This window comes from Paroedura picta, chromosome 13 (assembly GCF_049243985.1).
Source record: "Paroedura picta isolate Pp20150507F chromosome 13, Ppicta_v3.0, whole genome shotgun sequence".
NCBI classification, from domain to species: Eukaryota; Metazoa; Chordata; class Lepidosauria; order Squamata; family Gekkonidae; genus Paroedura; species Paroedura picta.
The window spans coordinates 45,965,924-45,992,441 of record NC_135381.1 but is presented as its reverse complement, the minus strand read 5'-3'; the positions used below and the strand labels follow the sequence as shown (position 1 = coordinate 45,992,441).

The window sequence follows — 26,518 nt, the reverse complement described above, 5'->3', positions numbered from 1 at the left end:
ATATTATCTTCATTAAGAGTGTCGTAATCATCATCCCATTCTGGCAAATAGAAGAGGGTTTTTTTGGACCCTGCTTTCACTACCCAAAGGAGGCTCAAAGCAACTTAAATTCGCCTTCCCTTTCCTCTCCCCACAACAGACGCCCTGAGGTAGGTGGGAACAAAGAGAGCTCTGAGAGAACTGAGACTGGACCAGGCAGCAAGTGGAGGATTGGGGAATCAAACCCGGCTCTTTAGATTAGAAGCTGCCGCTTTTGAACAGGACACCAAGCAGGTGATGAGTCGGGGTCAGAACACAGCCCAGAGATCCTCACTAGGGAGGTTCTCCCTAGAGATCCTGACATTAACAGAACCAACTCTCAATTCCAGCACTGAGTCTCAAACTTGGCTGGAGGGCCGAGTCCCAGGGAAGTCCCAGGGGATGGGATTCAGTTAGATGAGCTGCCTGAAGGACCGCCAATTTGTCTGCAAAAGCTAAATTAATCAATGGTCTGATGGCATTACCTGCCAAGGAGGCATCAAAGCCCATGTCCTCAATGGCGTTTTTTAACTCATCCGGCGAGGTGAGCACGGGGTCATATTCTACAGTCCCGTTACGATGCAGAAGTGACACACAGATCGATTTCACCCCCGATTTTTGGGAAATGACGCCCTCGATAGACTGGACACAAGAATTGCAGGTCATTCCCTCTATATTTATCACAGTCGTGGTCGTCAGAGGATGCATGATGGTCGTGGTGACACCTCTGAAGGAAGGCTCCGCTGGAGACTGGGGCATGTCCAGGAATTCAGTGTTTTCACGCGTCTCGAGCAGGCTGACCTTAAAAGTCCCGGGAGACGCAGATTCTATGGCTTTTCTTAGTGCACTGGTGGTGATTAGGCTGGGATTATACTTCACAGCAGCAGTTTTGTCCTCTAAAGAGACGGCTATGCTACTTACAGAGGGGAGTGCTGATACGGTGCTCTGGAGATGGAGGGCGCACGAGTTACAGTGCATGCCATCGACCCTGAGTCTAGCCACCTTTAAGCAGCGCACGTGCTCGGGGGTTTCCTGTTGCGCTTCTTCTGAGTATTTGGCAGGGCTGTTCTTTAGTCGCTCCACGTCAATAGCACCCAGCCTGAGAGGCCTCGGCTGTTTTTTGATCGATGCCTTGAAACCTGCAGATTCAATTTGGTTTCTTATTTCTTCTGATGTGATGAGATGAGGCCGAAACACCACCACTGCCTCCTGAGTGTCCAGGGAAACTATAAGACAAACAGGAAGAAATGTCAGTGTTGCTGCTGAGTAACACCTAATCTGAACTCTTTGCTTATAAAAAGGGCCCACAATAGTCAGGTTTCCTTCCATGTTAAAGTTTCAATACAGCCATGAGGGGAATAATCCCTGTTGGCTTGGGGAATGGTGTAATGGGCCACCTGAACTGGGAAAACCTGGCCACCAGTGAGGGAGGAAGCCAGACATGCAGTGTGGAAAGGAATTCTATCCAACTTAAATGAGACCCCTTCCTGCCCCTTCACTAGCTCTGGCCCCAGCAACCCCAACTAGACTTTGGGTCTTGGTCTTGCTAGAGGGTGACAGAATGCTGGAGACATTTCTACTGCACAGAGACAGGGAACATCGTTTGCATGCAGATGACGCCATGTTCATTCCCCAGGCCCTCCAATTGGCACAGTGCATGTGGACAGCAGGGAGGGAAGAGACCCGGAAGGGCTTCTGCCACTGACTTATAGTACTGAGTAGGAGGGACATAATTCTTTTCCTTTGTATTTTTCGGTTCAGGTCCAAAAAAATTTCAGGTTTCAGGAGAGTTGCTGGGACCATCTTAAAAATCTATAAAAGCAGGGAAAAAATGCAGCGCCGAAACCAAACTTCAACGTTATCTCTCATTACCTTTAATTCGGGAGACCCCTTGAAGTTTGCCGATCTTCCCTTCGATGGTGCTAGTGCAGGAATGGCACGTCATCCCCTCTACCTTCATCCTGAGCACAACATCACTGGGTTCAGGTGAGGTCAGATTGTCGGATGTTTCTGGATTGCTCTCGTGTGCAGCGTTAGCAGAAGTTAGTTCGGGTACTATCTGACGGAGCTGCTTACTGTTTATAATTGAAGATACGAATGTTACGTGCACTGATTTTTTGTCAGAAGAGATTTTCACATCCAGGATGCCTTTGGTCTTCAGCAGGGTAGTACGGATCTGTTCACATGTTAGAGGTGATTGAGTTGGAATCGTAATAAAAAGGGTGTCTGGTAAAACAGGCTGTGGGTTCATATCGGCAAGAGCAGTCACAAATCCCATGTTATCGATAACTTCCTTTAGTGACTCTGGAGTTTGCAGTCCAGGATTGTAGATAATGGCTGCATTCTTATCACCCAGTGAGACCTTGTTAGGGAAGAAGCAAACCATACTTGACAACTTGGCCAACCCAAGATTAAGAACAGCTGAGGGTGGAATTAACATATCATACCGCTTTGTCCTATTAATCTGACAGCTTGGACAGGAGTTTCGCTCACAAGAGGAGGAAGTATAAAACTATACCTAAGAAACCACAAATTAACTTGGACTTATCGTAAGGCAAGATGACTGGTTACAAGATCAACCACAATCCAAATATTTTCAGGTCTTTCAGAATACAACGCACGATTTCAGAATACAGTATAACTTTCTCACACAGTACTTTCTCTGCAATGTATTAAGTAGCCATCCACACACAGTCCCGACAGCCAAGAACATGCCAAGCCCTGTTACACAAAGAAATTAAAAAAAAATTGGCACAGACAAAACACTCAGATACATTTGGTTCTTCAAGCAAGAAGAAATCAAGAAAACTACCTCTCAAAACCTTTTTGAGGTTCATAATTGGCGGGCAACACACAGGCATAAGAAAAACAAGAATATGTTTTGCATTCCAAATGATGAGGGAAAAGGAAAGGAAATTGTTCAAGGGTTGTGATAAAGGATAAAAGACTAAAAAAAACAAAACAGTTTCAAGTTTTTGGCATGTAGACAAACTGGAGCATATCCAGGGAAGGCATCAAAGATGGGGAGGGGTTTGGAGACCAAGACGTATAGGGAAACGTTGGGGGAGCTTGGTCTGTTTAGCCATGAGAGGAGATGACTAAGAGGGGATCTGATAACCATCTTCAAGTATTGAAAAGGCTGCCATATGGAGGATGGAGCAGAATGGTTCTCTCTTGCCCCAGAGGGATGGACCAGATCCAATGCCGCCTCGAGCCTTTGGGGGGAGGCGAGGTATAAATATAATAATAATAATAATAATAATAATAATAATAATAATAATAATAATAATAATAATAATAATAATAATAATAATAATGTGGTGAAATTAATGCAAAATAAATTCCGTCTAAACATCTGGAAGAAGTTCCTGACAGTTACAGCGGTTCCTCAATGGAACAGGCTTCCTCAGGAGGTGGTGGGTTCTCCATCTTTGGAGATTTTTAAACAGAGGCTGGAGAGGCTGACGGAGAGGTTGATTCTGTGAAGGCTGAAGGGGTGGCAGGTGACAGTGGGTGAGCGATAGGGTTGTATGTGTGTCCTGCATAGTGCAGGGGGTAGCACTAGATGACCCATGAGGTGCTTTCCAACTGTATTATTATATGATTCTAAGTTTGATTCCTACAAGTCTACTTTCATCCACAGTCCCAGTTGAAGAATCAACCCACCCATCAACGAAATAAAAACCACCCATAACAATTGGTAGCTAGGGTGACAAACTATGTACCTAGTGATAGCTCAGGAGCCAGGAAGGTGCCTAACCAATAGAGTTCTGCTTCATGGCCCTCTGACAGCACGATCTCCCCTGTTCCCACCTCCCATCCACATTCTTCGCTCCACACTGCTTGCTAAGCAAAACACATTTAGTATTCTGAACCTTAAAAGCTGAAGCATACAAACTTAGCAAACCTAGACTAACTCATCTCAAATTTTGCATCAACTTGATTTTAAGTTCATACTACCACTTGTTGGAGAAATCTTTAATGCTCAGCATGGTCAGTGGCAAAAGGAAACGTGGTCGCCAAAGGATCCGCTGGCTCGGCATGATTACCGGCGATACAGGGATGACCATGAACCAACTGAAAGAAGCAGTCAGAGACAGGGGCACATGGCCAAGACTTTCGTATAGAATCACTGAGGGCTGGACGCGACTGAACGGATGACATCACCACAGAGGAGATGTGAAGGAAGCAAAGGCTTTGTTGAGGAGGGAAAGAGATATCCCTGCTGGAGGCATTTCAAGGACCAATGATGCAGAATGAGGGGGAAAAGTTACCCAGGGAGAGCAGATGGAACACAAGGATGGTTGGCACGGTGCAAGGAAGCTTGCTGAACTCTTCCTGAATATGCACGAATAAGAAAGAGATTGAACCCCTATGCAATTCTCCAAGTGGGTTTCTCCGAACATTCCACCATTCCTTCTTTGCCATATACACACCTCCATGCAGCCAGTGCATTAGAAGGCCTAACTTCTACTACGCACGTCTGAATAGTTTTGTGGTTACAGTTTTTGACCAGCTCTGGTAGCACATCCCTATACTTAAAAATTTTATTGACTGTAAAATACTAACTCATCTTGGTCTTTACAGTTCTATGAAACCTCTTCACCACCACCACCACTACCACGTTCACTTGATTGCTGGTGACAAAGTGGTAAACCCTGTGTTGTATTAACAGTCTATGAAATTCCACGCCTAGATATTTAAAGGAGGGACATTGTTCTATTTCATGAACATTAACATTCTATCTATGCTGGACTAAATGTTTTGTTTTATTATCATTCTTAGTTCCTTTCTATTACAGTAATTAGCCAGGCTAGCTGGCTGAGCCCAAGTTCGATATGACTGCCATATCATATACATACATAGAATCCTAGAGTTGGAAGGGACCTCCTGGGTCATCTTGTCCAACCCCCTGCACTATGCAGGACACCCACAACCCTCTCGCTCACCCACTGTCACCTGCCACTCCCTTGAGCCTTCACATGATTTGACAGCAGGACTGAGATTTTCTGAGCAGCCAATGAAGGTGGGAGGGAGCTCCGGGATTCCATAGCCTGGACAAAATCATTACTACAAGAATTAAACAGAAAGGGGAGCCAACAATCACCCTTCCTTAATGGGATAGGGCCTGTGAGAGAGGCATATAAACTCACCCTTACCCCAACTGTGAAACTGGAATGTAGTTCCCTCAGTATCCTAAATAGCCTTCTATCTATGTTTGGTTTTTCTAGTTTCTCCCATAAACTTGGAGTTGAAGGATAAAGTGAGGTTAACCAAAGCAACACAGAGGCCTCTTTTATAATTTTGGGATTTCTGAATCAGAACCTTTAGTATCAAACATGAGCACAATAACAAAATGGCGAGACAGAGGTTATACATAGTTATGGTACCAATCCGCATGCAATAAAACCAAACGGAACTGGCAGGACACCTGCCATGCTTAGCAAGCAGGACTCAGGACATGGGGCTGGCATGGCGCAAGGATGTTTTCTGATGGACTCGGCCACTATTCACGGAGCTACAGCGTTTCATAGCCCTCTTTATCCAGTATGAGATTTCCACCACAGGCTCTTAAGTCACTGAAAGAAGCTCCAAAAACTGCCCATCTTTCTACTTCAGCCAGATGGGAGTGAGTGATATTGCAATGTGGCCTTTTAGCACCACAAGGTCCTTCAAATTAGACAGGATAAATATCTCCGTCTGGAACTTATCCCAGCATATTGTTTTCTGAAAGGACAATCTAATACCATTCAAGAGACTATTATGTTAACTTTAAATTTTAACATTTTCCTCAGGCAAGACATAAATGTGATGATCTAATTAAATAAATGCAATTTTCCTGTTGCTGTTTCAGAGAACATGAGTGCCTTGCATGGATTTGTCTGCAATTAAATCCAGGCTCTCAAAACGAGATTACCCTTCAAGCAGGACTGTCCCCCTTAAGGAGACGTGAGCCCTATCAGGGGACAATCAGCTGCTGGCAAAACCAGAACTCTGCGGGTGAAGGAGTCTGCCTGTCTGACTAGCTGCCACCCAGCCACCCATTCTGCACAAGGATCAGTGACCGAGGCCCATCCTGTTGCCCAAGCTTGTGCACGGCAGGAAGACCATCAAGAGATGGTCAAACGGCAGAGCAGGAGCCAGTGAGTCTCTTGCGTTAAGTACAAGAAACAGTCATGCAGGTACTTGACAGGCTAAACCATTTTTATCCCAGCAGGCCAATTCATGAACTGGGATCTACGCTCTCGGGTGTTTAGGGGAATCCTTCATTGGCAGAGGATTTCACGCTTTGCAGAATTCCACAGAAAGAACATCATGGCGATGCCTTCTGACTGCTAGTTCCCACCTTAAGCCAGCTAAATGGCCAGCTGGGTGAGTTGCTTCTCCCTGTAGTGTCCAGCCAGCCAGTTCTCACATTCATTCTTCTCCTGTTGTTCTTTAGACTCAAAGGTCTTGATTTGCCTCTCAAGATCCCTGGCCAGTCCCTGCTCACCCCTCCAAGACGATGTGGATGGAGATTCAAGACAAAGACAGGGTATTTCTCAGTCCTCGGAGGTGTTTATCAGGAATATCAGGAATATCACATAATCACAAATTACTACATGCATTTTACATGATAGTGTCAAAACCTGGGCGTGCAGCAAGTTAGGATTGGCTTTTCAGCCCTGCTGTTTACCACTGCTTTCTCCATACTGTGTATGTGAACACACAGAAAATCAAACAGCTGAAGCAGCAGGCTCTAGAGCACATCAACTTATGTTAGAATTTGTTTATGCTGCCAGAAGGCTGTTCTTATATTCTCTGTATTTCTTTCCTAGGAGAAAATTGTATGTATGTAATGTCTATATGTATGTATGTATGTATGTATGTGTGTGTGTGTCTGTGTATACACACACACACACACATATATATACACATTACATACACATAAACCTATATATATACATACTGGACACGCAATAATGGGTTTAAACTTCAAGTACAATGATATAGGCTAGATATCAGGAAAAAACTTTTCACAGTCAGAGTAGTTCAGCAGTGGAATAGGCTGCCTAAGGAGGTGGTGAGTTCCCCCTCACTGGCAGTCTTCAAGCAAAGGTTGGATGCACACTTTTCTTGGATGCTTTAGGATGCTCTGGGCTGATCCTGCGTTGAGCAGGGGGTTGGACTAGATGGCCTGTATGCCCCTTCCAACTCTATGATTCTATGATTCATATGCTAATGCATAGACATATATGCCATGCTCAGTGTAGTGAAATCGCTTACTTTAACACCATGAACCCCATTCAGTTTTCCAACATGCTTTTCAATGGTCTCCACGCAAGAGTTGCATGTCATCCCCTCCACAAAGACGACAACTGATTCAGCTCCTGATAGCAGATCCATTCTGTTTACCACTTTGCATATCTGAAAGGCGAAAGGAAAAAATGGCACAGGTGACAAAACATACAGAGACATAAGAGTGGAATTTATGACTTGTGGAGAATCTCTGGGCAGACTGTACACTGAAATGAGCTGCATTCAATGTACTTCGGTAAGGCTTGTACAAGGACTGTACGTGCAGAGCCAGGAAAATTCTTCATACTCATGCTCTCTTTGCACATTCACACAGATGCCCGTGAAATGCGCTGGATATAAAATGTTCATAAGATTTTGTGAGAGCCAAGGAATAATTCAGCTCACAGGTACTAGGTATGTCAGTCCTGAAAACTGGATTTGTGCTAAAAGCAGCAAAGCCTAGTAAGATACCAGTTGTTTAGCATGGATAGTCAACCTGTGATCCTCCAGATGTTCATGGACTACAATTCCCATGAGCCCCTGCCAGCGTTTGCTGGCAGGGGCATATGGGAATTGTAGTCCATAAACATCTGGAGGACCAAGGGCAAATGTAGACTGAATTGATGAGCAGCTTTTGACTATTGTCCTGACCAGACCCGTACCTACATTTCCATTATCTTTGAAGCACCTGACATCTTAATGCTCAACCTCAAACTTAAGTAAGACTGAGCTACATCTGCTCACATTTCTCCCTTGCTATTTCTGTTTGACCCTCCTCATAATACACTGGTTGACGAGCATTAAAATCTAGACTGCAAGGTTTAAGAAACTAGGATTGCCTTGGATGCTTAGGGCTAATCCTGCGTTGAGCAGGGGGTTGGACTAGATGGCCTGTATGGCCCCTTCCAACTCTATGATTCTATGATTCTATGGTTGACAATGAATAAAGTCAATACTTGCTCCTACAAGAACCTGCCATTTTTTTGAAGATTGTCTACAGAGGTTCTACTCCAGGTACCCAGTTTCCCAAGAGAGGAGATAAAGGGTGGTCAGCGACAACACCAACGCTGTGAGTAGTTGTGATTTTATTGTATCCTCTTATTCTATTATGAATTTTGATCGCTGCTGCACAGAACTTGGCAACTCTATAAGTTGTATCATTTTCTATATCTGCAAGCAGCAGAGAAATGTAAAATTCTCCTGAGCGCCCTGGGAATCTGCCTAGCAATGGAAGAATTAGACTAGTTCGAATCTCATTATAGAATCAACACTGAAAGAGAACATGTTCCATGGTTTCTACATGCCCAGAGCCACAGGTGCATTTCCTTTCGGTATAGGGTATTTTCCTATATCTTCCTTCTAATACTGCCGAAGGGAAGGCATCACAGCGTGCCAAAGTGAAGGCCCTCCTATGGCTAGGTACTTCAAGCTTGACCAGATATGTCATAGGGGAAGATGAATATCTATTGGGTTCACTAATAATGAAAGATGGGTTATTAGCTAGGTCCTGTTGGCGTTCTATGTCGGTCAATCTCTGCTATACTCCTCTAAGGAAAGTGTCCTGTGATGCTGACAAAAGAAATCAGAATCAAAGTACAAAAATGGTATAGGCAGAGAGAAGCACGCCACCATCTCAGAAGCTCCATGTGGTGCTCATAAATGCACTGCGGCCTGTATCATTTCAAAAATTATCCCCTTAACCTTTTTGCTAATGAGCAACTGTAGAATCACCGGTATGTGAGAATCCTCAGAAACCCTCAACTCAAATAAATTGGAACATGCTACTGTCACCCACATTTCCTGTGCCGAAACCCTTGTTTGCAACAGCTCCAAGACATATCATCCTGGAAACCGGAAACACAAGCTGTTATGTGGCATATCTGCTGTAACCTGGATAGCCCAGGCAAGCCTGATCTCGTCAGATCTCGGAAACTAAGCGGGTTCAACCCCGGCTAGTATTGGGCTGGGTGACCTCCAAGGAACACTAGGGGTCAGGACATGGAGGTAGGCAATGGCAAATCCCCACCAAAAGTCCTTTGCACGGCTGCTGCACAGTCCTAGGATCTCCTGGCTACACAACACACAACACACCATAAATGAATAAATCTGCTTTGAAAGAACTGGATCACGAATACTGAAACATCTAAATGGCATAAATTTCCAGTATTAAAAAAACAAAAAAAAACACATCTCTTTTACATTTACGTTCTAGATAGGGGTAGCCGGGTGCTTGGAAATCTGCATAATTGCCCTTGATTGGATTAAGCAAGGGAATTTGCTACTGAAGTGGATTGAGAGACTTCCAGTCAGGGGGAGGGGCCGTCACTTCCAAGGAGAACTTTGGTTGGATCAATGCTCTGACAGGGCAGCTCATGTCACTCTGATGTAAAGAACCACATTCCCATGAATCAGTCTGCAAGGACATCAATTTAATAAAAAGAGGCATGGCCTGTCTCAATTAGCCAACATTCTAATTAAATCTGCTATACTTATACAAAATGTCACCCCTGAGATGAGGCTGAGCTATTTCAAATTGTTAATGTAGAAGGTACAAAAGCAGATTTCTCTGAAGTTCCTATTTTTAATGATGTCTGAATTTGCTCCAAAATCCACCATTACAGTATGGGTTATATTACATTATAATACGAAATTATATTCCCAAACAGCCCAGGTAACAATTACGGAAGCAGCTGAGTGATCCAGATTTACAGAGACCACAAACAGCTTTGTTTTGCTACAGGAACATGCAGCGTAGCTTTCCATTCTGTAAGTTCAAAACCACAGTCCCACTTCTATAACCTGGACATTCAGTAACCCATTAAAAAAAACCCAAATCACTGAACTGTGAAGCTTCAAAGCCATTTGGTTCAGGTCCTCTTTCCAAACACCACTGTCAAAAAGAGAACAACTTTGCCTGTCTCTTGCAACTGCAATTAATTTAATAACTCTGCAGATCGCAGGGCTTGGTTGCATGTATACAGCAGCCCTTCAGGAAAACAGGGCGTACTTCTGTTGCAAACGAGGAAAACAAACTAGAAGCCACTGTGATTTCTAAATGACAGGGTAAACCAGCATCTCTGACATATTGCAATCCTGTTGGAGAATGCAGAAGTTCGATAAATCTTCCTGCACAGACACACATTTAGGCAGAACTCCCCTAAATGGCCATGGATGTAGATGACCCAGAAGATTAAGAAACCAGGAACAGTGAGCCTCTCAATTATCTCCTAGGCCTTATACCAGTTTTGTCTGGAGCAGCATGGAGAGGTGCGAATCTTGCTAGCAAATTTTCCTGTGAGTAAAACTATGCCCAAGTCACCATTCCCACCATTCGCTAAAAGAACAGGAAGAGGACATACAAGTCACTTGAATAAATCCTGAGGCCATTATGAAGTTTCACCTTGATTTTTTTTAAAGGCTTATTGATGAGAATATTTCTGCCTGTATAATTCCAGCTTCTTTTGTTCATCCCTCTTCTACCTTTCTTAAAAAAATCCGAATGGCAACAAAGCAAAATAAGTTTCTCATCTTCACCTGCTGCTTATTTCTTACCAGATGGCCCAAAACTGTTATTTAAACAACATCCTCAATAAGGATTATTTCCCTCCTGCAATCACAGACCTGGAACAAGACTTTAGGTGACTATTAAGCGACAGGTGCATATGAGCCCTAAAAACAAAAGATGGTTTTCATGTAAACAGGTCTCAAGAGTAGAAGGAGGGGCTCTCAAGTTGTGGTGCATTTCCCAGGTGACAGCTACATCAATGTCATTTGTGTGAGTCCAGGTATTTTCAGTAAATATTAGTGTGAGTCCAGGTATTTTCAGTAAATATTAGTTCCGTGAGATGAGATAGACTCATTTTGCTAGTGTGAATGAAAGCTGGCATTTCTCCCAGCCTCCCATCTATGCAGGATTAAGACATAATTACAGTATTTGCTGGCGTCTAAGACTACTTTCCCCCCCTGAAAAACATGCCTCCAAGTGGGGGGGGGGGTCGTCCTATACGCTGGGTGCACTTCAGTTGGGATAGACAGAGCTGCCCATAGTGGCCCATAGTACTGTAGTGTAATGTAACAAACTCTATAATTTGAGTGGAAATGTTGGGGGGTCGTCTTATACGCCCAGTCGTCTTAGACGCTGGCAAATACAGTATGTGAAGGTTAAGCAAAATGGGGGGGGGGGATTTGTAAGTGGCGACAACAGTGAAACCTAACCTGAAGTTTCTTTACTTGTCCCTGTGTTGGATTCCCAGAGAGGGAACCAGTGAATTCCCCCAAGCCCACATGACTGCAGTTCTGCTTCTCTGGACTTGGAACTCTGAACTTCCCTTCTTTGCAAATTCTGAATCTGGCTAATCACCGGCACACCCTGTATAAAACAAGTGGACTACTGCCAGTTCTTGGTTGGAGTACGAAGAGATGCCTGGAGTGGGTTGGAGTACGAAGAAACGCCCCTCCAAGAACTGCCACTGCAGCTCTGTTAAGTTGTAAATGTTTTCTGACAAATAAGAAGAGTCAGCAATAAATAAAAATCACCAGCCTAACTACGACTACTTTTGTGTCCTGGGAAATAAATCCCCAGGAGCAAGAGGGTGTACAGTTGGGACACAGTTGGTGGTGGAAAGTAGCATCAAGCCACAGCAGAATTATGGTCTGGAGAGTTTTCAAGGCAAGAAATATCCAAGGGTGGTTTGCCATTGCCTACCTCTACATAATGCCCCTCAACTCCCTTTGTGACCTCCCATCCAACTCCTAACCTGGGCCAACCATGCTTAGCTTCGGAGATCAGCCTAGCATGGGTTGGACACAGGTAAGCCCACTGATTTTTATGAACTGAGATGTTCCAAATTCTGCTAAGCATGAGGCTATGTGTGCAGCAGTAATGCTGTTTTCTGTCTATTAGTGCGCAGAACAGAAGGGGGGGTGACACCCTGTTTAGTCCAGGCCAGTAATAACATTAACACGAAGCCCAGAGGCAGATTAACCTCTGAAACAGCACTTGTGGGGTTATCTTGTAAAGTAGGGGCTGGAAATGAAAGAACAGCAGAAGGAGGCAAGGATGAGAAAGGGGAAATTGTTTCATTTTCCCTCAATGGCATCAAATTGGACATGCATATGCAGAGATACCCACTGATGAACTCAATGGATCTCACTCCTAAGAAAACACGTATAGAGTAAGAACACATTCTGCAGCAGTGGACACTCTGCAGGCTATACATATTTAGACCCGGAGAGAAAAAACCTCTCGCTGGGGAGCAGTTGGATTACTAGCATCCCTACAAAATCAGAGCCCAGTGGCACTTATAAGACCAACCAAGATTTATTTGAGGCGTGAGCTTTCAAGTGCAAGCACCCTTCGTCAGACTAAGAACTGACCATTATAATAGTAGGAATATAGCATCCCTACAGTGCAGAGCCTACGGCCGGTGTTCCCTTGAAACCACCAGGTGTTGAATTATCTATTTGGATCACCATTATGCTTACAAGTGAGAGGTATAGCTTTATTTATATAATGTATAATATAATATAATGTATAATTCTTTCAATGTTAAAAGGTACTAATTTTGAGTATTTATGTTTAGGACAACTAGTGAGGGAAATCATCCTACCCTAGCACTAGCCTCCCTCTCCCGGAGACAGGAATTCCTTCTTAAAAATGGTGATGTGGCTGGAGCAATGAACAGGAAGATATGCATGTAGGCGATGCCAGAAATAAAAGAAAATGTTTTTCTGTGTTAGCCACTAAGAATATGGTTTTCATGCTCAGCCAGTGCACGGGAATCCCCCTAATGGGCTCAAAGTGCTCCTTTGTCAAAGAAGACAGAACCAGCCCCAACCACCAGGTCGGGAACAGGTGCCTAGGTGGCGGCTCAAGACTGGAAGCTCCTTTTAGAAACCTCATAACGTGAGGGTGCTTAGATAACGGAGTACCCCCCTGCAGTCCTAAGACCATGGACAGAGCCACCACTTGCATGCGCAGAGTATTGGAGCGGAGCCCCACTGCTCTGCCATCCTGTAGAAATTGCATTATGTTACTAATTTTAGGTCTGGATGGCGAAGCCGCCTTCCTTCTACACCATCTAACTAAGGCCTTCCAGGAGCAGTTACAAATTCTCATAGTAGAATCTCGCCTGGAAGCTAAGACGGTGTCCATTACAGCAGTGCTGTAGCCCTTAGCTGCCCGCTCAGTCGCCACACGGTCAAGTTCCACCAGCCTGGACAAGGGTGGAAACAAGGCCCCTGGGACAACAGATCTGGAGTCACTGGAACTGATAGGGGTGGACGGCTGGCCAGCTGCACTACTGTTGAAAACCACCATCTTCTGGGCCACCATGGTGCCACTAGGATCACCTCTGCCTTCTCTCGAACCCTTCCCAGAAACTTTGGAAATACCGGAAGAGGTGGAAATGCATATAGCAGGCCCTTTGGCCACACTGCTGTCATTGCATCCGTTAGCTCCGTTTTCGGATGCCAAAATCTGCTGCAGAATCTCTCCACCTGATGATTTTGCGCTGTCGCAAACAAATCCATGATTGGCGAACCGAACTGCACTGTAATGAGATGGAACGCGTCCCTGCTGAGAGACCGCTCCACTTCCTGGATCCACTGACGTCTCAGCCAATCCGCCTGTGTGTTTGCTAGACCTTGACTGTGTTCTGCTCGGATCGATGCCAAGTGAGACTCTGCCCACTCCATCAGCAGCTCGGCTTCCTTTTGCAGCTTCCCCAATCTGGAGCCGCCATGATGATTGATGTACACTTTTGCCGCTACATTGTCCGTTCGAACTAATACATGTCTGCCTTTGAGTCTGCTGCTGTAGAACTTCAACACCAACCGGATCGCTCGAAGCTCCAGCACGTTGATCTGCTGCTTGCTCTCCATCGGAGACCATGTTCCCTGTGCTGGTGTTCCATTGTACATCGCCCCCCAGCCAGAAAGGCTCGCATCTGTGAATACTTGCTGCACCTGCTCGTGGAGGAAAACCTTCCCTCTGATCAGATTGGATCTGACAGTCCACCAGCACAGCCTGATCTTGACCTGTTGGTCTAATGTCACGGGCAAGTCCTTTTTCTTCGATATACGCTCCTGGAACGGTCTGAGTGCCCTTTGAAGAGGTCTGACCCGAGCTCTGCCCCATTGAAAGGCCTCTGTGTTGGACACCAAGACTCCTAGGACCTTTGCCAGCTGCAGAAGCAATGACCGTCTGGCCTGGATCACCTGAGACACCAACTGAATTGTTTTTTGTAACTTGCTCTGAGGAAGGAACAGGGCACAGTGAACTGTGTCTATCTCCACCCCCAGATGCTCTAATCTCTGTGCTGGGACCAGAGAACTCTTTTCCCTGTTGACTACAAACCCAAAATGTTCAAACACCGTGATTGCTCTGTGTGTGAACTGGCTCGCTGACTCGAGCGGCACAGCCCTGATCAGCAGATCGTCTAGTAAGGGTGTATGTGAACGCCCTCCTGTCTCAAAATGGCCACCATATTTACTACTCGTTTCATGAAAACCCGAGGAGCGGTGGAGAGCCCAAAGGGAAGAGCCATGTATTGATAATGCCGCCGCCCCCCCGGCGCAAAAACGTAAAAACCGCCTGTGTTCTGCCAATATGGGTACATGCCTCCTTGAGGTCTAAGGACGTAAGGAACTCCCCTTTTTGTAAGGCTTCTGCTATGGATTTTAGTGTTTCCATCCGGAACTTTTTAAATGGAATAAACGAGTTTACAAACTTTAGATTGAAGATGGCTCTCCAATCCCCTGTCTTTTTGGGCACCGTGAACAGTAGAGGGTAAACTCCCCATCCCTGTTCCCCTGGTGGCACCGGCTCTATCGCCCTTATGTGTACTAAGTGATCTATAGCTTGTAACATACGATCCCTTTTTACTGGATCCTTGGATATGGGGGAAGGAAAGAACCTGTCTGGAGGTCGCTGACTGAATTCTATTCTGTACCCCCGTTGTATCAATTCCTGAGACCAGACATTTATCCTGGGGTCCAGCCATTCCTTGGCCGATGAGCTAGGCACATCCTGACCCAGCCCCACACCCGCAGCCGCTGAGTCAGTCAGCTTGGGGGGGCAACGAGCACGTTTTGTGGCCCTGGCAGTCCTGGAGCGCTGTCCTTGCTCCCCTGCCGTCTTTGCTGCTGAATCGGGCCCGCTCGTTTCAGCCACCTTCCCCCCAATAGCTGTGGGGGTCTCCTGGAGGCTGTTGTCCTCCTCAGAGGAAAATGCGCCTTCCCGGCGCTTGGCCGCCATTTAGATGCTTGCTGCCCAAAATGGCCGCTGGCCACGAGCCGAGCACGAGGTCACCACCGCGGAGCTCTATCCCGCTGCCCGATCTGGCGCAGCCAAAGAGGGAGAGCTCTAGCTCGTCGAATGCGGCCCGAAACAACTCAGCTGAGGCTTCAATATGCAGCCCACAACTATTCTATTTTTAATTAGTCTTCTTTACATGCTACAGAATGGGACTCTGAAAGTCACGTCTGCTCCCTCGCGAGGCAGGAAGAAGACTGGAGATAGAGGGGCGTTTCCCATGGAAGGCAAAATATGCAAATGACCTGCCTCCCTCAATGAGAGATGGGAAACACCCATCCAGCTGTCCTCCTGACCCAGAGGGAGAAAGAAACTGGAAGGTAGCTGAAGAAAGAGGCTGCATCACTCTCATCTAAACTGGAATTACTGTGACTTTTTGTGGTGCTTTCTGCGAGGTTTAACTGAACATCTAGGTGCAGTGCCCACACAAAGAATAAAGCTAAGCATATTGTGCTTACAAACAAACGATAAGGCGTTAATCTCAGTTGCTGAGTATGTTATTATCCTTACAACACACACCCACCTCAGCTGGCTCACATGCTGGCTGTTCTGGCCAAGGTCAAAACTCTTCTCTGCAAAGCAGTGGCTTCTTCATGCTAAGTTGCTGGGGAAGCAGCACAGTCCAGAAAGGCTGTAAGGATAAAGACAGTTCAAGGCCCCTGCTATTGCCATTGTGGACGCTTAGCCTTCTCCTAGCATTTTTTGGCAAGTATAAAGGTATTCCCTTTGCAAGCGCCGGGTCATGTCTGACCCTTGGAGTGACGCCCTCTAGCGTTTTCCTGGCAGACTCAATATGCGGTGGTTTGCCAGTGCCTTCCCCAGTCATTACCGTTTTACCCCCAGCAGCAAGCTGGGTACTCATTTTATCAACCTCGGAAGGATGGAAGGCTGAGTCAACCTTGAGCCGGCTGCTGGAATCGAATTCCCAGCCTCACGGTCAGAGCTTCAGACAGCATGTCGGCTGCCTTACCACCCTGTGCCACAAGAGGCTCTTTGGCAAGTGTAGTGAAGAACAATTAAGTACATTGGGGCCAACTTTAAGACAGTGGGGCCTATTGTGGATAGTAAATTGTGCAAGTTCATGGAGGACTGTAGGTAAAAAGTGGATGCATTTACTTGCTGAGCTGACAAACGACAGGGAAATCATGGATCTCAAAACTGTTGGCAGAATCTGAATATGCAGAGAGAGCACAGCACCAGGCTTCTTAGAGCAGTCAAATATTCAGAAGAGAAACAACTATGTACAGAAAGAGGAGTGGGGAGACCTAACCAGCTGGCTCTTGTCTGCAGCCATACTGTTGCTCAACTGCTGTTCTTGAGGCAGGCAGGGAGGAAGTGTGCTCAAAAAGCAGAAAGATCCTTATTGAGCCAATCAGGACACTGGAGAAGATGATTTGAAAATCATCGAAGTTCCTATCCTAACTATGCTAAATGTACATCCCCTCCAATGCAGGACACCCTTGATATTCTGCTCAATTATACACACTGCAGATCTTGCATATACCAATGAAAATACAGTTTCACACTGGTTTGAAAGTCAAAGGACAAATCACAGTTTTTGATTCAGATGAAAGCATTTTATTTCCTAGCCATTTCACTGATTTACTTGACTTACACTCCATCCTTTCTGGCCCTGTGAGGGAAGCTTGGCTGAGACTATGTAGCCAGGCCAAAGGTCATTCAGTATGCTCCCGTGCATGAAGGGGAAAGAACACACAAGCGCAAGAGGGCCCAGGACTCATAACAATTACTACACACACGGTCCCTGAAATGCGTCCTGGAAGACAGAAGACTGAAACTTGAACAGTGGTTTGCATAAGGCCTCCTAGAAGGTTCATGGCAGAGGTACTGTCAGAATTCCAACTCAGCTACGCCGGTAGTAATAACATTGGTTCAACTAGCCAGACAAAGCTAGCATCGTATGTAGCATCTTACAAAGCAGAAGTCTTAGTATTAGCTGCACGAGCCATACGATGCAAAAAATGCCCCCTTCAAATGACTGACATCTATTAAGCTACACTAGAACCTGGTGCTCTCCCTCAAAACACTGGACATAATGTTGCCACACGTGCAGCTGGCTATAATGCAGAAAGCAGTGGCACTCATTCTGTAGCTGGCCCAGCACCAATGACTGCCAATGAAGGAGACAGATTTATTTCAATCCTCGGCCTCAGGTCTGCACCTTGGGGAGGTTTACAGCTTACCTATCTCTCCTCTGACAACTGTTCCAAGATGGGACCCATCCATCAGTTGAAAGCCCCATGGAACCAGGGATATGCTCACTTTCCTGTAGATGCCACATTGGATAACAAGGCATGAAAGAGCCATAGGTGACACATCAAAGAGCCATAGGTGACTCCTGAGTCACTGGTGTACAGAAAGCTCCCAGCCACCCATCAAGACCTGATCAACTTGCTTTCAAAGTGGCAGCACATCCTTCTTCTTGCCCCCAGCAGTTGATGTTAAGGCTAGAATCAGGTTGCCCATTTCATTAGAATGTCTACCAGCCTTTGCCTTTAATATGCATTTTCCAGATAACTGAGCAGTACTTCCTTGTCTGTTGGCCAAAGTCCAACTCAGAAATCTGCTGCTGTCTGGCTGTACAGAACCAAACAACCAAGCAGCACATATAAATAGTAATATGGCCCTTCAGTACCCAGCTGCGGCTGCCGCAGATAGGACCAGTACATAAAACAGCAGCATGAACAAAACTGACATTTTTCTAGGAGATGGGATGATGTCAAGCTTCATTTTTTGGCCTTATGAGAAGAGGAAGAGATAAGTTCTGCCTCTGTTTGAAGATATAAATGCAGTAGCTGACTGTGTCTCACACACACAAAAATTAAACAGCTCCCTTGGATAAGAAAGCTGAGTGCCATGGAAAAACACAGTGGTTTTACTGACAACACTGCAGAGCGTTAAATAGGCACGTTGCTCTTCTCCGACTTCCATCTGGCACGAGACAGCCCTTCGACCTACCGATCTGTCAATTTGTATTTTCAACAGGAGGCCACCACTGTGACTTGGCTGAAGGCAAAACCCAAGACCAGCTCCACCCAATATGCTGTATCCATTCAAACCTGCTTGGCCTCTGAGACAACAGCTTGCATGTGCCCCCCCTCCTGCCATCACCCCACCACTCTTTTGAATTTAGCACCCATTCCAATTAAGAGTTCTGGAGAAGTCAAGCGTTTGTGCGTGTGTGGCTTTGCTCAGTGTAAACAAAAAATGTTGCATGGCTTTTGTGTTGGGGTTTTCTTTGAATCCATAGTTACATGGAACAGCAGATCTGACCAGGAACTAACCAGCACAGGATAAACTTCCACAGTCAATCAATAAGGAGAGCTCCAAGGTCATAACTCCAGATGTTAGTTCTCACCAAGTATTTTTAGAAAATCACATGCAGATACTGTCATTTAATATTAATGACAGTATCTGGTGATTTATAAAGTAGCGAAGCTTTTACTGGCAATTTTAAATGAAAATCTTTTACGATGGATTTTACATCTGGAACTGTTTGAAATTTTCATTTTATGCTTTGCAATTTTATGCCAATAAAGGTACTCTGAATCTGGTGATTTATAAATATGGTGATTTATAAATCGAGGGGAAAAGCCCAACCAACATCATATGGAATAAAACTCATTTGATCATTGCAGAAAAGCTCTTACAGCAGGAGCAATTTGGATGTTTAAGGAGGAAGCCTCAAGAACATCTTATAGAATGCAGATGAGAGCCTGTGAGATGGCGGTGAAGTCAGTGAAACGGCTAGCATCACATCTGCTAATTCATGCCCAGCACAATTGTTTAGGATACTTTGATCTCTCACTGCCCTAGAGGAAAGGCAACAAAACAATAGCCAATTTGATATCAGCTTTAAGGCATTTGCAAGTCATTTTGCATACAAAATGTTGACATTCCACTGTGACCACCCTCCAACCTTAGATATAGAAAGTGGCCCTTAGGCTGTCTTTGGAGAGAACACTGAGTAACTTCAGAGGACTCAAGCTGACTGAAGTGGGCAGGATGCTGGCAGCAGGGAGACTAACCACCTGCCCACTAGACCCCTGCCCATTGTGGCTCCTAATAACAACAGACCTCAGAATGAGGGGTCCTCTCCTGGAGATAATCAACCTCTCCCTCAAAATGGGATTATTTCCGGAAAGGCTAAAAGAGTGAGTGGTTCGTCCACTGCTGAAAAAAACATCTCCAGACCCACCTGAGCCCAACAACGTCTAACCCGTTTCACACCTAGATTTCCTGGGGAAAATGGTTGAAAGGGCAGTCGTGGGCCAAATATCAGTATTCCTGGAAGAAGCTTCAGACCTAGACCCATCAGTTTCCGGCCTGGCTGCGGGGTAGAAACAGCGCTAGTCTTAAAATATTCTAAATTTTCTAAAGAGCAAATTACTGAAACTGCAGTCCTAACCCTACCTACTTGGAACAATAACTCAATGAAAACTGATTCCAATGGGTAGCCGTGCGGGTCTGAAGTCGCACAATAAAATCAGAGTCCAGTAGCACCAACAAAGACCAACAAAGATTTATTCAAGGTGGGAGCTTTTGAGTGCAAGCTGTATTAGTCTGAGGAAGAGAGCCTGCACTAGAATCAATCATTGTTGGTCTTAGCTGCCCACTGGGGGGCACTGCCAGCAGCAGCTGCACAGTTCAATGCCGAGGGGGCCCCCAGCCATGGTGGCCGTTGGAGAGCACCAAAGGTGAGCTGGCAGCAGAGTGGCAGGGCAGCCCCCGAGGCAGCAGCCGGGGAGGACGAGGAGGTGCCGCAGCCTGACTGACTGATCTACGGACTGGTCCCGGTCCCCGAACCAGGGGTTGGAGACCACTGGTCTAGGCAACCCGCAACACTTCAGCAAGGGGGGGTGGTTAGAAGGCACTTAAGTCCAGATGTCATCTTAAGGTTAACATAATAATATATGGGAAAATGACAGCTCGCAGGGCTTTGTGTGTAAAGCGGCCTTTCTCAACTTTTTTCCCATTGAGAAATTTCTGAAACATTCTTCAGGCTCTAAGAAGCCCCAGAAGTACCATGAGTGTGCAAAATATGGTTGGGAAGCAGAGCTGTGTACATGCCTACTCAGACCTAAGAATGGGCATTTTGGGGAGGGGGGGAGGCTGACAAGACTGTGTATGGTCCTATCACCTGATAAATCTTTAACACATTTTAAAAATGTATAAACAATTAGTTCACTCCCACCGCTTCAGGAATCCTTCCAGGACAGTCGAGAACCCGCCCCCCACCCGGTTTTCATGAAACCCTGACCGAGAAAGCCTTGTGTAAAATCAGGGGCGGCAGTAATTCTCTGTTGGTGCATCTGGTCATCCCCCGCTGTTTATGGGCTCTTCCCTCAACCTGGTCCATCCACCACCCAGCATGCCTGCTCTCTCCTGCGGCTAGAGGCAACTGCTTGGTCATGACTGCTCCCATCCCTTCCTGAATCCCTCATCCCTGGATCATGCCCATTAATGACATGCGCGGGGATGTCAAGGGGATACTCAACCGGTTGTTATGGGAAGCCACAGGCCTCAAGACTGCCCTGCTACCTTCTTCACCAACCTTTGACTGATGCTGCAACGTCCACCAATCAGATAGAAGCCAGCATGCTGTACCAGTGTGTACCAGCACACACACATACACACAAACTGCATGAACACATTTCTAACCCTGTTTCTCACACAAGACACACCTTGCAGGCATGCCTGACCTGTAACAAAACCAATGGTACTTAAGAACCGATTTACACTTTTGTCTGCAGATTTCAATGGTATTTCTGCCTTCATCCCAACTGAACCCAATGACTAAGCAGCACAAACCTAACCAACTGAAAGAAAGAATGCAATTTAAGCACCTTAATTATGGTGTAGAGGCAGAGCTATTTAGCATGGCAATCATCCTCAAGAGATTAACACGGCCACTGGATGAAAGCATGGGGCAAAACAAATGCTGGAACAACAATTGTCCATGACCTAATATGCTGCCTTCCATTTTGCCTAGGTACCTACAGATTCATTTTCTAGATTCATTAAAGGACCTGAGAAGGACATAACCCTTCTTATGACTGGACTGTTTTCCCCAAAGCCAACCCAAACCATCTAACCCAGAAGGACTCACTCCATGGCCCACAGAGAGCCAAATCCACAGCTACCATCTGCCAAAGGAGCCGCATGGCTGCTGTATGCCTTCTCCCCTGCACACAACAGTAAGACATCATTATCACTATTAAGCATGCAACTGCCCCCTTTCAATTACCAGAGTTCTTCTGCACAGGTAGTGTTATTTCTCCCCACCCCCACTGAATCTTAGCCAGTTCTGACGCACCTGAAATGATGGGAAGGGCCTCATTCTGCCTCTGCCTCTCTGTTCTCTCTGCTGCACGAGGCACAGCAGCACAAGCTAAACAGCGAGACTGCCCAACTGCCCAGAGGAGAGCAACCTAGCCAAGGGGAAAGAGGAATAAAACCCTCCTCTCTTCAGAATGATATTAGAACCATCATCCCTGCAGCCAGCTTGCTCTTCTCTTAGCAGCTGCCCAGATGTTTGGATAGAGCACAGTAGAGAAAGAGGGTTGGAGAGGATGGGCCCCTTCCTTCCCTCCCTCCCTGACACACAAGGCCTTGAGCTTACCTTTCTGGGTCATGTGGGGCAACCAGGGAGGCACTTTCAATTTACTACAGAGGCTCCCATAAAGAATAAGGTGGTTTCTGAGGTATGCAGGGCCTGAGCAGACTCAAATGAGTAACCGTGTTGGGTCTGAAGCAGTATAATAAAATCAGAGTCCAGGAGCACCTTTAAGACCAACAAAGACTTATTCAATTGAATAAATCTTTGTTGGTCTTAGTGCTACCGGACTCTGATTTTATAGGGCCTGATCAGTTATGGATGTTATACAACAAGCACAAAGCACCTTCCCTCATCTCTGCCAGCACCTGGGAGACCTGGGTTCCAGTACCGGCACTGCCATTCTCAACAGTCAGACCACCCTCACTAGGATGTTGTTGTGAGGACAAAATAAAAGAGGGAAAATGGAAGAAGCTGTTTTTGTGTTAGGAGAAAAGTGGCACATAAATATCTAATACATTATTCATGGAAAAGGCAAACACTGGTTAATATATTTTCCATTTGTTCATTCTGATTGTGTAAATACTTTGCATGCATCCTGTCAGAACAGCAGAATCTCTGCACTGAAAGCAAAAGAACTTATTCTCCCCATATTGTTTAAAATTTCCTTTGTAATTATCGCTACAGGATTGTGTCTCCTTTCTGTTCACAAACAATACAATTTGTAAACCAACAGCATAATAAGTTTACTAAACTCTATTATTAGAGAGAATGACATGGGTGACCCTGAATATCTAATTGTAACAGTTGCAAAACACTGTTCCTATAATTAACTTTAATGAGACCCAGCACTCTGTTTGCTCTGCTGAATTTGGTCTCAACCAACACCTTCATGGAAATTAAATGTATATTCCAACTCCATCCCAAGAGCATTTACATAAACGGAGGAGAAGACACAGGATAAGTTTCAGCTTTCTTATAAATGTCTCACTCACCGTTTGTCTCATACTAATATGGATAGGCTATCTACGATCAATTAACATTTTAACTTGTTTATATCCTTCCAATAAAAATCAAGTTTAACCATAACATCTGTCTGTTCTATTTCATCACATTTGAGATTGAAAGAAACATACATTCATGTAAGTAAAGTTGGGATATTTTTAACAAACAGGAAGCAAAAAAAAGAAAAAAAAAAGGGGGGGCAACACAACGCAGTAATAGTGAAACAAGCCTGAATCCAGTGGCACCCTTAAGCCTAACAAACCCTGTACTCAGAATTAAACTTTGTCTCAAGAGGTGCTGCAGGACTCAAACTTGGTCCTGCTGCTTCAGACCAACATGACTACCCACCTGCATTTACAATAATGCCGAAAAAGAGAAAAGAAATAAACAGCAGTCATTTCTGTGCAATGAGTGACAACCAAAGAGGGATTTGAAGAACAACAACTTTGTGCAGGCCACTTGTTACTGCAAACTGCTTTCCAACCCCCCTTGGCAGATAAATCTTTCCGCACAGTAATTCTAAGCATGTGAAATTGCTGAGACGGGGCTGTTGCTAGGCATGTGGCAAGGAGGAGCTCAGAAGCGGAGACATGCGGGTCTTCGGACTGCAGCCTGGGTCGCATTCCAACCAAACACCAGTCGCCCCCTTGGCTAACAGGAGAGCCTGGAAGTCATCTTTTTCTCACCCAGACAGACATCAGTAAGGCGGACAGGGGATTGTCATTAAAGAGCCCGAAGAAGAAATCCCTGGCAGGAACTTTCCCCCATGTAGCTGCTGCAGGACCCAGGGATGCCAGCCTCCAGGGGGGACCTGGGGATCCCCAAGGAAACTCCTCTCCCCAGATTGGTTCCCCTGGAGGAAAGGGCTGCTTGCGAGGGGGGGCTCTGGGTCCCTGTTCCCCCAAAGGTTAAGGGATGCCAGCCTATGTATGGGTGGGACAGGGGATCCTCAGGAAAGACGGCTCTTTTCTCCAGACTGCAGAGATCAGCTCCCACCCACCCGCTTTGGCGGGTGAACTAGGGATGCCAGCCTCCAGGTTCCAGCTGGAGGTCCCCTGAAATAATAGCTAATCTGCGGACTGCAGAGATCAGTCCCACCCCGGAGGAAAAAGCAGCTGGGGGGGCTCTCTGCGGCCTGGGCCCCGGTGAGGTTCAGGGATGCCACCCTCCAGGCAGGACCTGGGATCCCCCAGAAGGACAGCTCCCCTCTCGTCTTCTGAGGGTCAGTTCCCCTGGAGGAAGGGGCTGCTTGGGCGGGGGGGGGACACTCTGTGGCCGGGGCTCTGGTGAGGATGCCACGCTCCAGGCCGGACCCAAGGAAACTCCGGAAACGCTTTCCCTCGGCAAACTACAGATATGGGTTCCCGTGGGAGCTGCACTTTGGGGGCACGGAGCCCCGCCGCCCCCCAATCTCCAGTCGTCTCCCGGCCAGGGGTTGGCAAGGCCAGCTGCACCCGGGGCCCTCTGCTCTCCCCCGCCGCCGCCCAGCAGGACCCAGAAGCGGCCTCGAGGGAAACCCCTCCCCGGACAGGGACCCGCCGCCCGCCGCTCGCTCACCTCCGACGCCTCGTCCGCCCGCCCGGCGCCGGCGCCGCCCCCCCAGGACGTGGCCACGCCCCTCCCGGACATGGTTGCTACGCCCCGCACGACGTCAGCGCGCCCTTCAGCGAAAGGCGGGGCAAAGAGTCACGTGACGGAGGGAAGGCAGAGGGCCGAGACGGCGCCCCCTGGTGGACCCCGCGGAACACCAGCACCCCACGAGGGACCCCCAGACAGGAGGGCAAGTGGGGACCACAGGGGCGCCCCGACCCCGCGACTCATGTCGGACCAGCCTCCTCCCTTTTTCCGAGGAACTGACTCCCTTGCTACATCAGGGGAATGCCGTGGACATCGTTTATCTGGAGTTCAGTAAAGCTTTTGATAAGGTTCCACGCGATATTCTTGTTCACAAATTGGTAAAATGTGGGATGGTTCCTAATTCTGTCAGGTGGATCAATAACTGGTTGACAAATCGTACCCAGGGGGGTGTTTGTTAATGGCTCAGCATCTTCTTGGAAAAGATTGACAAGTGGAGTTCCCAAGGATCTGTCCTGGGGCCTGTGTTGTTCAACATATTTATAAATGCTTTGGATGAGGGATTGGAGGGGATACTTATTAAATTTGCAGATGATACTAAACTGGGAGGGGTAGCAAACACAACTGAAGACAGCAACAGAATACAGATGATCTTGATAGGCTCAAGAAGTGGGCTAAACTGAATAAAATGAAGTTCAATAGGGACAAATGTAAAGTTCTGCATTTAGGTAGGAAAAACCAAATACACCAATATAGGATGGGGGAGACTTGTCTTGGCAGTAGCATGTGCGAAAAGGATCTAGGAGCCTTAGTAGACCATACATTGAACATGAGTCAGCAATGTGACTCATTGGCTAAAGAGGCAAATGGGATTTTGGGCTGTATCAAACGGAGTATCGTGTCCAGATCACGGGAGGTGATGGTACCGCTTTACTCTGCTCTGGTTCGGCCTCACTTGGAGTCCTGTGTTCAGTTTTGGGCACCCCAGTTGAAGAGGGGTGTAGACAAACTGGAACGTGTCCAGAGGAGGGCAACAAAGATGGTGAGAGGTTTGGAGACCAAGACGTATGAAGAAAGGTTGGAGGAGCTTGGTCTGTTTAGCCCAGAGAGGAGACAACTAAGGGGATTTGATAACCATCTTCAAGTATTTAAAAGGGTGCCATAAGGAGGATGGAGCAGAGTTGTTCTCTCTTGTCCCAGAGGGACAGACCAGAACGAATGGGATGAAATTAATTCAAAAGAAATTCTGTCTAAACATTCAGAAGTTCCTGACAGTTAGAGCAGTTTCTCAGTGGAACAGGCTTCCGCGGGAGGTGGTGAGTTTTCCATCTTTTAAAACTTCTAAGGAGAGGCTAGATAACCATCTGATGGAGAGACTGATTCTGTGAAGGCTCAAAGGGGTGGCAGGTGACAGTGGATGAGTGATAGGGTTGTGTCCTGCATAGTGCAGAGGGCTGGACTAGATGACCCATGAGGTCCCTTCCAACTCTATAATTCTATGATTTTATGGGAGTTTATCCCCAGAATGACGCGTTGTGTGTCTTCAAGGTGCCCCCAGACTCAGACTTTGTCCTGCTGCTTCAGACCAACAGGGCAACCCCCTGAAGAAGTCCAAGGGCACACAAAATGACACTCTGTGGGTTTTCAAGGTGCAGACAAGTTGAATTGGATCTATTTTGTAGATGTGGAGTCTGTTGAGCCACATTCAAGTATCTTGCTCCACAGAACTTTACACTCCTAACCCCAAAGCT

General features: G+C 46.4%; 1 protein-coding gene across 3 annotated transcripts in view; it reads right to left on the bottom strand.

Moving 5' to 3' along the window:
* The window catches only part of ATP7A (ATPase copper transporting alpha), a 53,118-nt gene extending 28,292 nt beyond the window's left edge, over positions 1-24,826 (bottom strand). For 2 of the 3 annotated variants that reach the window (XM_077308842.1, XM_077308844.1), the window contains exons 1-4: positions 24,750-24,826; positions 7,285-7,425; positions 1,891-2,380; positions 504-1,244 (exon numbers count right to left, since the gene is read on the bottom strand). In XM_077308842.1, coding sequence (XP_077164957.1) covers positions 504-1,244; positions 1,891-2,380; positions 7,285-7,425; positions 24,750-24,821 — 1,444 coding nt within the window. In that variant the 5' untranslated portion in view covers positions 24,822-24,826. Of the gene's footprint in view, positions 1-503; positions 1,245-1,890; positions 2,381-7,284; positions 7,426-16,133; positions 16,242-24,749 lie in introns of all 3 variants that reach the window. The other variant, XM_077308843.1, reaches the window with a different exon arrangement.
* Between the last annotated feature and the right edge of the window lie 1,692 nt (positions 24,827-26,518).